Raw genomic sequence first — 12985 nt, 5'->3', positions numbered from 1 at the left:
AATGCATACACTGTAGTGCAATGAAGGCACTTTATCAGTTTAGGTATAATATTATTTGTATGGCAAGGCAAACATTTTTTAAAAAAATATTGCTTATGATTTGCATCTTTATGAACAGCTTATGATGGTGTACACATTCCTGGGAAAATATCTATGTCATAAAATACCATCATGGAGCCCACTTGCACCTGCCATGTTAGAGTATTTTTAGAATGTTGTATCAACCATGTTGAGAAAAACTTTCTTGTTCTGAAGCTCAAAACAAGATAATACTCTTGCTATGTTTCATACATGAAATCATTCTGTTTAAAATTAGACTTGCACAATAATAAAGAATTGATATATATAAAAATAAATTTCCATAGTAGACATATACATATCTTTTATTGAAGCAGCTTGTCACATTTATTTTTTTAAAGCTGCCACACTATGAAAATTATTCTAAATCCCTGAAATTACCATTTTATTTTACTTAACACTTACAACCATGTATTACTATAAACTTGCACTGTAAAACTATGCTAAGATACAGGTAAATATATATATTTGCAAAGCCATGTGTTCTGTTACTTAAGGTTTAGGTAGAATGTACTTTGTTGAGTAATTTATCAAGTGGATTTTTTTTTTAGGATACAGATATTTAGGATAAAGAAAAACTGAAGTGGTAGGTCAAATCATTTATTATTAAACTGAACTTTTTTTTCTGGTTCACAAGATAAAATTTTGGTGTTTATATTTTTTTTCAAAATTTCAAAACAGGCAGTTTTTCCAGTAACAGGAAGATCCTGTTTATTCAACATTATAGCACTCTTTCTCAAAATATGTTTGGAGTTCTGATCATATTAACATATTATTTAAATAAATTACTTCTAAATCTATGGCTAATATGATTCTGCTTTGTATTCTTACTAAACGTTTGAACAGAAAAATATAAGTCTAGTGTATTAAAATATTACAAATATAGTCTTTCATGTAGCACACAGATGTCTGAATAAGAAACACACTCAGGAGCTACTGCTTTCTATGGAGAAACATAATAAGAAACTGATAGAACAGTAATAGTTTTGCCCAGATAGTATTCCAAGCTCTGTGATGTGTGAAGTGTATGAAAAAACTCATGCATTTTGACAAGAATTGTGACAGCCCATTATAGAACCAGACTAAAGAAGGCAGTTTTATCATTTTGGGAAATAATCCCCTTAAAATATTTGGGACCTGCTTATTAATTAATTCTGTTATTATATTTGTTGGCATGAAATAGATTTTTGGCCAAATATGAAACAATCCTGATGTTTTTACTGTTCTTTTAGGTGGAATTAACTAAAATGGGAAATATGTATCATCTTACCTGATAGACATATTGATAACTTTAACACAAGCATTTAGAATAAAGGATTTCAAATATGTTGTTTACCAAGGGCTTCCTTGGATATTCTGAAATATTTTCAGGAAATCAACATTTTATTTTTATATTATACAAAGTAAAAATGGGAACCCAAGCAAAGGATTTAAAATTAACCCTGACTACTTGGATGTTTCATGATAGTAATAAGACCATAATAACAGAACACATGGCCTTTTCCTGGCTATTTCTGTATTGTTTACAAGAATATTTACAACTGAAATCCTTTCACATATATAAAGCAGTTTCAAGAGATGTCAACATCTTTATATATATTTTAAAACCTCTGCAAGTATAAAAACAGGAACATTTGTTCTGATATTTTCAACAATTCAAATTATTTATATATGACATAAAACTATTAAGATCTGTTATCATAAACTTTTATACAAAAGGTATAAAATACTTTTGCAGTTGATCTTTTTTCATAAAGGTGCACACCTATTTAAAGACCTAAAAATGAATGTTACTAGAAAAACTAGTGTAAGAGACTGAATATATACTAAATAACTCCAGCTATATGGGATATATATGTGTCCAATATAATGTTAAACACACTGGGAATTTCAAAATAAATTATTTAAAGATTGCTGGCATAACTACCACTGTTATAACACTGTCCCTACAAAAATGTTACTAGCAAAAAAATAAATAAATAAAACAATCCTCCAACCACAAAAAAGGTCTTTAAAGCTGAGTACTGTAAACAAATTAAAATATGAAAACGTGTTTCACAGTTAAAATTGGAAAATAATGGAGAAATTATTAAAACTGTTAATCAAAATGGGCTTCTACAGCAGTTAAGTGTTTCATGCTTATTTATTCTGCTACATTAAGTTTGAGATTGTAACAAAACCTTAGAAGAAAAGGGAATAAGCAAAGTTTTGTGATCTGTGTAGTGTAGTGTAGAGGGATATAGTATTTCTCCTCTGGACATGATACAGGCAGAGATTAAATTTGATCCTGCACTCAAAGAGGGCAAAGGCTACATGTAAGTGTATACTGTATTATTGATGCATAAGATGTAATTTTCAACATTAAACTAAAGACATAGACGTATAAAGTTTAGTATTTTAAGAAAAGCATCAGCCACAAAAATCAGAAAGTTACGTATAGGACTGTAAGCAGGCAGTCCTATAATTTTTAAAAAGGACTTTAAAAATCTTAAATTATCCCCTAATTCACTGAAATTAACTTCAGTAAACTGTAAAAAGGATTTTTATCAAATTATATAAAATAAATTGAAATGAAATGAAAGGTTGGATAAAATAATGTGAATTTTATATTAATTGGATTTCAGTCTAACAAAAATAGTTTTTGCTGTTTTAATAGATCACCCTTGTAATTTATCAGATGAAGATGAATGCTAGGCTTGTCTTATAATACAAAGATGCAGGTTTTAAAATTTATTGTTTAAAATAAGCAATATATGCACAGTCTGCATATTACAAATTACTGGTCTGTGTCACCATAGTATACCAATTGATAACAGTAACCATGATTTTTATCCTGCAGTTTATGTTTACTAACTTTATGTTCATAAGAGCAAGGGTTTTTTTAGTACCCTTACAAAAGTGAGGAATTTTGTATTCAGCAAATATAAGATGCTACAAAATTACATACCTTTAAGAGTTAACATATTTGGTAGATACCTAACATTTTATTTAACAGAGTCTGTAGAAGAAGAGGTACTGAGCATAGTGTCATCTGATCTGTAATCTTTTCTAGGGTGAAAATGAGGAGTTCGTGCATATCGAGGCTTCAAGCTCATAGATGAAGGATGAGAAAAATTTCTTCTGACAGAATGTATCCTAGCTTCCTAAAACAAAAAACAAAAACAAAAGCACACAGCAGTATATTGTAAAACACTTTAAACAAAAGCATGAAATTCTGCTAAATATATTTAACTAAAAAAAAAAAAAAAGGAAAATCCCAAAAGGAAAATGAGCAAATACAAATATAGCCTCAAAAGAAATTATTGTACAACATGTAAACAATCCCATTAACTAAATTCATTTCTCTATCCCAATAAACTACTAACAAAAATAATATGAATCCTGGCACATTAGTCTATTTATAATTTGTCAAACTGAATTAAGCCATTATCATTTTAGCTGTGTGTTACAGAGACTAGTTACTCTATTTTTATTAGCTTTATTCAATCTTGCAGAAATAAGTAATTTACAAAGAAAACAAACTAATGAAGAATGTAATAACACTTATCTTTTTTATTAGAGCTCTTAAAATGAATCCTGGAAAAAATTTAAAACTTGGATGGCAAACAGCAAAGATGACAGTGAATGGAACACCCTCTGCAAGCTTTTCAATTAGCAAAGGCACAACGGAAGGATGTTCACGCTCCCCTTTACCATTTGTAATTGCTCTGTAAATGTTGGCCAACAGGATAATAAATAAACAAACAAACCAATAATTGGGATCATAATTCAAGAAGAGGAATACAAGAGAAAATGTTATGCAGATGATGTAGTATTAGCAATCACAAAACCACAAAGTTCCATACAGCCCTTGATGAAAGTAATCAAAGATTTTGGTAGCTTTTTCAGATACAAAATCAATGAAAAAAAAATAATAGCAAGGTACCTACCTTCTGAGGAAGAAAATTTTGGGGGAAAAAAAAGACTGGCTGTGAGATAACAAAAGCTCCAGTGAAACATTTAGGACTTTACTTGACAGGATGCCACAAAGTCATATTTCAAAACAATTACAATAAATTATGGAAAGAAAACAAGACCTTGAAAGGTGTAATATCTTAAAACTTTCCTGGATAGGACGTATAATGTCGATAAAAATGAACGTCATACCCAAGATAAACTTCTTATTTCAAATAGCACCAATTCAAATTCTCGACAAAAAATGCAGGATTGGCGAAGAACAATTAATAGATTTATATGGAATGGGGAAAAAACTAAAATTTAAAACTCTGCAAGATGTAAAATAGAGAGGCAGATTAGCTTTTCCCAATCTCTGATTATACTCTAGAGCAAGCTGTCTATCATGGATAACAGAACAGATAAAATTTCCAAATAGTAGAATATCAATTATAGAAAGAACAAGCTTAGCCAATAGGCTTCAGATACTAATGGTATAAAGAAACAAAAGAGACAAGAATCTGAAGGGACATATTATAAGAGAAAGTCTACTAAAAAATTGGAATTCCTTAAAAGCAAGGATAAATCCAATGATTTCACCACTAGCACCATCATCAAACGCTTTTTATTTCAAAGACAATTACAGCAAGAAAGATCTGATTACATATGCCAACATGAGACATCTGGACTCAAGGAGCAGACTAAAGACATTATAAGAATTGCTTAATGAAAGAAGAAATCTATCATGGTTAATGTATTTGCGAATAACTGGAAAAATAAAAAGTGATTGTAAAGAAAAAGAAGGGACCCTAAGAAAGATGACAGAAGTTGAAACACTTATACAGAATCAAAATAATGTATTAAGTAACAAACTGCTACTTAAATATGATACAGAGACAGAACAAACAAAAAACTATGTGATAAAAAGGATGCAAAATTTCAAAGAAGCATTAATAATAAGATTTATGGGAAAAAATCAGTAATATTTACACCAAGCCACAACCTGAGGGAAAATTGGTACAAAATGTTCTGCAGACGGCATACAACTCTGTCAGCAATTGCCAAGATGGATATATTATACAACAATAAATGTTGGAAATGCCACAAAAAGGAAGGAATGCTTTACCATATGTCATGGTTATGGCAGTTAGAGCAGAAATCTAACTAAATTTAAACAGTAAAGTATAAAAATATTCATTTAGTAGCTAGGGGATGGAAACGGGGGGATGGGGGGGAGAAAGAGCAGGGGGGTACCAGAATGTTCTTTTTATAATTTTTTAAAAAACCTTTTGCTTTGCTTTTTAAATTCTTATAAAAATTCTTTAAGTATGTATATGCATATGTACATGTATTTTTGTTTTTTTTGTGTGCATGTCTTACTTGATAAAAAAGATATATTAAAAAAACCCAAACATTTGAAAAGATTATTAGATTACATCCTTTTCAACAAGAAATAATATTTTAGAAATAATCTCACTGTATTTATGTTGTTGGAGGTGCAGTGAAATTAACACTTTATTTTTGACTTTTGGATAAAGAAAGACAATCAAAAGACTTACTGTCCAGCATCAAATAGACAACCATAGGATTCCAACTATTCACAGAATTGATCTATAATGAATCATGGCATCGATTTATTGATATATGTAGGTGGGTAAATATACATAGTTTATGTTTGTTTCTTTTTTTAGCCTTTCTCCCCTCCTTTTAGAATTTTGTGTATTCTTTTTCTTTGTTTTTTTGTCTTCAGTTAATATTAAAAAATTAGCAAAACAGTTATCTGGAGAGCAATATGAATAGATTTAAAAATGTAAGGGATCCATTTTGAGAATGTGTGTTTGTTTGCAAAACAGTGCATAAGTACCAGATACCCCTAAATGAATCTTATTATGTAAATCACTGCAATACTTCATCCACGAGCTATAAATCTGAGATGTTAATTTTATCACCCAAGCTAATCATGAAATGTTCAGTCCTTTGTCCCATCAACCCCTATGCACCAGTCTGAAGCAGTTCTCCAGTATTTAGTAATTTTTTGATGAACAATAAGGAGTAGAATTCATTGGTTTATTTCTGTGAGCGGAAGTGGGTTCTCTTTTACTTTTCTTGGAATTTTTATCTTTTTGATTATGAAATGTGTAAGAGTACCTTCTAGATTTTGAAGTTAATTCTTCTCAACCCATTCCCGAAAAGTTAGATTAGTATCTCTTTACACCTCAACAGGACTAAATTTAGTCTTGAGACAAAGGTATGACCCAGCTTCCTAGGATTCTATCCTATAAATTGCAGCATTTCATCACATGTACAGCAAGAAATATTCCCTATGCAACTACAGCTTTCTTCTATGTGTCCTGAGATGAAATAAGCCCATGTATCCTCTATATATGCACTCAAGTACTCATACTAAAGATATAATGAGAAATATCCTTTAAGCCTAACTTGAAGACCAGCAGCATACCCTTTTCCCAACCATACATGTACTTCCACTGTCATTTAAGTCTTAATTGATTTGTACTCCACTTAAAGAAATCAGCTCCACAGGATAATGGAAGTCAACAACTGGCCTTGTAGATCATGTTGCTAAGAAGGGTTTGGATTCTACAACAATGGCCTATGCCACCTTCATAAAGGATATATAGGAAGAGATGGGCTAAATCTTCAAAGACTGGAAAGGAAGTATGGCACGTATCTTGCCAGTCTCATCAGGATGGCATTAAACTAAAAGAAAAGGGGAAGGTGATAAAGGCCAAGAACCGAGGTCAAGAAAGCAGAATGCAAAGAGAGCAGGAGGACAGGGTTGGGACTCAGAATTTCACAGGAAACTACAACAGTAAGGCTAGTAGGTGGTGTTGCTCAAAACCTGAGGTTTCTACACCAATGCACAGAGGATGTGGAATAAACCACAGATCATAGCTCAGAAGGAAAATATGATGTGACAAATATCACTGAAATTTGATGGGATGATACTTATAGCTGGTGCACAGCACTGGAAAGCTACAATTTATTCGAAAGGATCAGAATCAACAGAAAGATGGATGTTGTTCTGTATGAAAAGAAAAAATATACTTGCACAGAAACTCAGGAATCAGAGCATAGAAATTTTATTTAAAATGTCTGGGTTAGTGATACCATTGTGGGAGTTTTATACACTGCCTGAGGAGGCAGATGATGTGGTATAATTTTTCTGCATCGCATAGCCAGTCTTTCAAAGAGGCAAAGAAAAAGGAAATATATCTGACAATAAAGGATGTAGAAATATTTTGTAGATTCTCACTTTCCCCTGTAGCAACTTGCATCCTCTGAAAATCTGCTCTGAAAAGCAGTTACAGAAGAGAGAAGGAAAATTAAAACATATTGCTGGGTTGTTGGGAGAAGGTAAAGGTTCAAAAATGTCATTATGTGTTACACTCTATTTCCAAAACTTGGAATTTCTCAATTTATGAAAAACTTTGGATAGATATGCCTGGACTGGTACAAAGCAGGCGATAATGTATTTCTGGAAAAATGTTTGTGTACCAGATTCTAAATGTTGGTGCAATAAAATCTGTCAACTCTCAGCATTTCAATTAGCTTTGTTTTGATGAAGAGACAATATTGGACAGTATGATTCCATATGGCCTAGATTTATTTCAATACTTAAAATGTGAATTGAAATGATTTGTATAAATGCATAAACAATTTCTACACTGAGGAAAAATTGTGAGATTCTGAATTATTTATTTTTTATTTTTATTTTTCTTCTTTCCTTTTTCAGTTAGTTTCTTTTATATGCATATAATATTTCTTGTAACAACATTATAATGTGTGTATGTATGTATACACACACACACACACGTGCACATATAGATGTATTATGTGCAATCAATTGTAATGTCTTTATAAAACCTATAAAATTGTATTTAAAAAAAGGCTACAGAAGAGGAAGGGGAACCAACCCATAATGCTTCTCTTCCTTCTACTAGCAGGATACCTCTAATGAATCAAAAACCATGTCTGAATAGCAAGAGCCTTCTGTTTATGTAATCTGGATCCAACCCAACACCTATTTTTTGTTTGGAAAAGATTTTATGTCACCCCCTTTTTTGCAATCATCTTTCTAACTTGAATTGTTCCTGGTTTCTAAAATACACCCACTGGTACAAAAAAGATTAGAGGTCTTACTTTAACAGTCTCTGGTTGCATCACAGGGGCTGGCACGGCTATGGCACTTGGAGCATAAACTTGGTGATACGCCGCTTGAACTCCATGATCAGTATATGGCTGATATGAAAACAAATATTTAAATATTTTTAGAATTAAATATATCTTTAAAACATCTCTTTATGTAGGCCAGTATGTGAAGAAAATCGAAATTGGATTTTCAGTTTAAACCTTTTTTCACATTCTACTGAGGTAGAACACTGATTCTGGTCTTAACATTTTGCCCTCCAAATTTACATATTTTTTATTTTTACCTTTATCATCACCATGTGGATTGGCAAGCACATTTGGAATTCTATGAAAATGTTGTATGGGTTCCTACAAATTGGCAGCATGGAGGACAGGAAAGCTTGCCTATTCAGTGATGGCTGCCATATCACAAAACATCAATTTATTAAAAAGCAAAAATTCCTTGCTTTCCCTCCAGCAGCCCAGGTTTCCCTCTACCACTCTTTTTTAAAGGGAGGAAGACACACTCCCAAAGTTCTGGCATAGTCACCCAACATCTTTATTTTCTACAAAAGCCTATGGGCCTATATAAGGCCTAGAAGCATTCTTATAAAAGAAAGATAAGAGGTTGAGCACAGGTACTTTGCTTTGAAAGATGCCCTCTTCCTGTTTATTTTTTCAATTAAAAAAAATTCAAGTGGGCTAGGGAGCCTGCAAAACAAGATGTCCAGGGACACTGAAGTCCATATGGACTACGAAGCCTACCACTGATGATGATATAAATTTAAAAATGATGGTGGGATACTTTTGATTTGAATTTACCTATAATTTTCATTTTTTAAATTTATTTTCTACTGATTTAGGTCAAGCTGGGCTCAAAATGACAGGAAGAGATTCACAGTACATATAACAAATTAGAGGAAGCCTGCAAGAATGAAGAAAAAACATGGGAAATTTATAAAAATTTATGAAAAATAGTTATTTTTTAATTGCAAGTAATAAAATAATTTATGGAGCTAAACGTTTTGGCTTATCTATTGCAAATAATATTTTACCCATATGATCTGGTAACTAGGAGTGCTGGGAATGTGGTTGCTAAGCAATGCAGTCATGTGACATCTCGCTTTATGACTGCATTGCTTAGCGATGGAAATTCCGGTCCCAATTGTGGTCATTAAGCAAAGACTACCTGTATTCAGACAGTTCCAACAACATCTGCAAAACCATGTGTTGAGTCCAGGAAACAGAAAGCATTAGGAAAAGACTTAGACTGACTCCTCTTTGGGATACAAATGGGAGGAAAGGGAAAACACCGGCAGATTTGCAAGTTTGTCACAACAGTCTACCTCAATAAAGATTTTTAGTCATTTGTGAAATCTATTACTTGATCTAGAAAGCTTTGAAGGGGTGACAGATCTCCCAAAAGACCTGCTTTGCCCCAGAAAGTCTACTTCAGACAGTAGGGATACTGTTTGAAGTATCTTTTTCTCTGCAGCACAGACATTCATAGTTTTTGTGCTCTAGTGGCTATGCCTACAGGAGGGTGGTTTTTCAGAACACCTCTGAATATCTGTGTCACCTTGATGCCCAGAATTTTTCTGATGGACTGCTGGCTGTGTGATTAGAATGCTCCCATGCTGTAGTGGTTTATCAGTATATTGCTGGACACCTTTTTCAAAGGTTCCCCCTGTGCCTTTGGCACCATAGCTCTGAAGCCATGGGAGAGGTATCTAAACAGCAAAGATACAAAATGAGAGAGTTTTAACCTGGAACAAGTACCTCCAGCACTTGCAATCTTGTGGAATTGGGTGGAATAGCCTTCACCCAGGAGAAGCAACCCTTTAGCTTGCATTGCTGTAAGAAAGAATGAAAAGATCTGCTTTTCCTCCATTTCTCCCCTGCCTGTCACCTACAGTAACAGATGCAGGGAGGGGGAGAAAGGTGGGGGGTACTGGTCTCTTCTGTCTTCCCCCTTCCCTTGCTCTGGGTAGCAGGATAAGCAGTAGGGAGATAAGTGGGGAGAAGTGGCAGAGAATGGCTCCTTCGGTGCCAGTTTTCTATTTCAGCCTGCCTCTCTCCTCCCCAGGGCTCTCAGTGCAGACAGAACCCCTATTTTAGTTTCTTGCTGAGGCAAAATAGGGCTCCAAAGCACATTCAGTACTTCTTTTAATCCACATACTTTTGTGCTGGCTCCCACAATGGATAATACCACTTTAATGGTACTGTACAGAAGATTTAATTGTTTTAATACTTTAATCGTTAACATAGAACGTTGGCATTGTAAAAGTTTAATCTGCTGTGAGATACTTTTCCTTCCTAGAGACTTCTTTAGTTCTTCCTCTTTCATTTTTATCTCCTTTAAAATCTTTTGCATCTTCTCTTCTCTTTGTCTTTTCAATTTGCTATTTTGCTGTATAAATTGTCCTCTCATAATGGCTTTACTAGCATCCCATACTTTCCTTATATCAATGTCTTTATTTAGATTAATCTCAAAAAATTATTTCAATTTCTTTTTACAGCCCTCAATAATTGATTCTTTTTGTAACAAAGTTTCATTTAGCCTCTATCTACAAGTTCTAGCTTTCCTCTTGTATGTTAGAATCACTGGGTTATGGTTATGAAAAAATCTTTGGCAATATTTCCACTTTGTTAAAGTGTGTAGCAAGTTTCTTAGAAATCTAAAACAAAACCATTCTTGAGAAGAATCTTTGTCTTTCAGAGTAGTATGTATATTCTTTAGAATCACTGTTTTTATGTTGCCAAATATCTATGAGCTCAAAGTTATCCATCATTTCAAAAAATATTTTTGGTAATTTACCTTGTGTTAATTTAATTCCTTTCACAGAGGTTCTATTTTTTTGTGGGCAAACCATTCCATTCCAATCTCCCCAAAAACACCAATTTTCATAAGACAGGTCTATTAATTTTATGGTAAGTCCCTTAAAAATATAATCTTATTGTCATTTGGGGTATATATTCCCAATATCATGATCTTAGTTTAATTCAAATTAATTTCAGCACCTACATATGGTTTATGATTATCATACATTATCATTTTTTGTTGTAATTGTGGATTTATGTATAATGCAACTCAATTTTTCTTGGCTGTCCCTGCCAAAATAAATTGTCTCAAATTTTTATAAATAAAATTTTTAAAATCTTTTTTTCTTCTATATGTTTCCCGTAGACAAATTACATCGTTTTAATTTTTTTAAATAATGAAATATCTTTTTTTATTTTTTGTGCAATGTTTGCCCCATTTATATTCCACGTTAGGCATCTAAGATCCATGTTTATGCTGTAAACTTGGAAAAGTCTATACCTGTGGCACCTAATGTAGTAATCTCTTCCTGCTCTTTTTGCTGTCTTGTTGTATAGTTCCCTCCTTTTTATCCAATTGCATCTCTTCTGTTCCTCTTTGAACTTTTCATAAAAATCTCTCAACTTTTGGACTGAATTAAGTCAGTATCTCTGTTGCTTAAAGATTAAAATCACTCCTTCCAATTTGTCCCAGCGGAATAGTATCCTCTTTTTTAAAAATAATTTTTATTGAAATGTTTTAATAATAATAGAAGATAATACAAAATGAGATTTAAAAAGAGAAATAGAGAAAAAAAATAGAAAGGAAAAATAGAAAATGCAGAAAGAAAAAAAGGAAAAGAAAAAGTTAAAGAAGTGACTTCCAATATTTACAGCAATTACAGTCTTAATATCACTCCTCCCCCTTTGAAATTACATTGCATAGATCAATTCTTCCCATATTCAACCCTCTTCAGTTGGCAAATCCAAAAATCATTTTGCAGAAGTCCAATGCATTCAGATATGCAGTTATTGATGCTGTTCCTGTAGCTGTAACATTCTTTTCCAATTCCTCAAAGATCCTTTGAAATGTCTCAAGTGTAAATACCTTTTCTGTCATTTCTGTATGTTTCACTACTTTTTTAGTAACAGCCATTTCAATTGAGAAAGGGGAAACAAAAGTTAAAGAAGACTTTTTTCTCCCCCCCTTCTCTAGATCGTTAAGTCTTTAGTCCCATTCAACACTCCGTAGTTCTGTAGTCAGATGGTCTTTAGCAACCTTCCCTTATTTTTTGGTTTGCAAAGCTAACCAATCATTGTCTCCAATTAATCCAAACAAAACTCTTCCTCACAGAGATATATATTAATTGTTTAATTGTTTCAAAAATACTTTAAAGCAAATAATTCCAAATTCAACTGTCTTCTTGGTTCATTTTAAACTTTCTTAGTCTAAACTTTTGGCAAGCTTTTTGCCTTTGATTACTTTTTATATCCTTTAAATTGTTTCTTTGCTCTTATCTTTAATCCAGGGTGAAGGATCACTCACCAGGTTTAATAGCTCTGCTGCTCTGAAGATCTCTTTAACTAAGATAATTGTCTTCCAAATGTGTTTAAGAAAGTGTGTGGGGAGTGTGAACCCAATGTCTTTATGCAGGCTCTGCTACAGCTGTAAGCTTGCTGTCTCTCCCATGGCTCCTGGAGCTGATTCACAGGATGCCCTAAAAATCTCTTCAGATCTTACGAGTCTCCTTGTGAGAAGCAGCCTTTTGGAGCACAAGTGAGCAATCTCCTGGCCTCTCCTTGTCCAGAGCGGCACCAGTGATCTGGGCTTAATGCCCGATCACCAGTCTTCATCGCAGCATTGCCCCCACTGTTTGCAGAGGCGCATCAATCCGCCATTTTCCCCTCATCTGGAAGCTGGAATTTATCTTTTTCTGTTTATCTGTCAAAAAGGTGTATTCTAATAGGTATTTCTTTAAGCAAAACTACTTCTGAATTATTTATTCTTAACTTAGGACTGAACTTG

At 33.0% G+C, this 12985-nt stretch overlaps 1 protein-coding gene across 1 annotated transcript in view; it reads right to left on the bottom strand.

The window, feature by feature from the left end:
* Nucleotides 1-2947: 2947 nt before the first annotated feature.
* Nucleotides 2948-12985, bottom strand: part of BOLL (boule RNA binding protein) — a 28857-nt gene continuing 18819 nt past the window's right edge. The window contains exons 10-11 of the mRNA XM_007438421.3: nucleotides 8173-8271; nucleotides 2948-3221 (exon numbers count right to left, since the gene is read on the bottom strand). Of these exons, the coding sequence (XP_007438483.3) occupies nucleotides 3063-3221; nucleotides 8173-8271 (258 nt within the window). The 3' untranslated portion in view covers nucleotides 2948-3062. The remainder of the gene's footprint in view (nucleotides 3222-8172; nucleotides 8272-12985) is intronic.

This window comes from Python bivittatus, unplaced genomic scaffold (genome assembly GCF_059951505.1).
Source record: "Python bivittatus isolate LINGU-HERP-01145 unplaced genomic scaffold, Pbiv_v1 ctg000200_np1212, whole genome shotgun sequence".
NCBI classification, from domain to species: domain Eukaryota; kingdom Metazoa; phylum Chordata; class Lepidosauria; order Squamata; family Pythonidae; genus Python; species Python bivittatus.
This window is presented reverse-complemented; position numbering and strand designations above follow the sequence as displayed.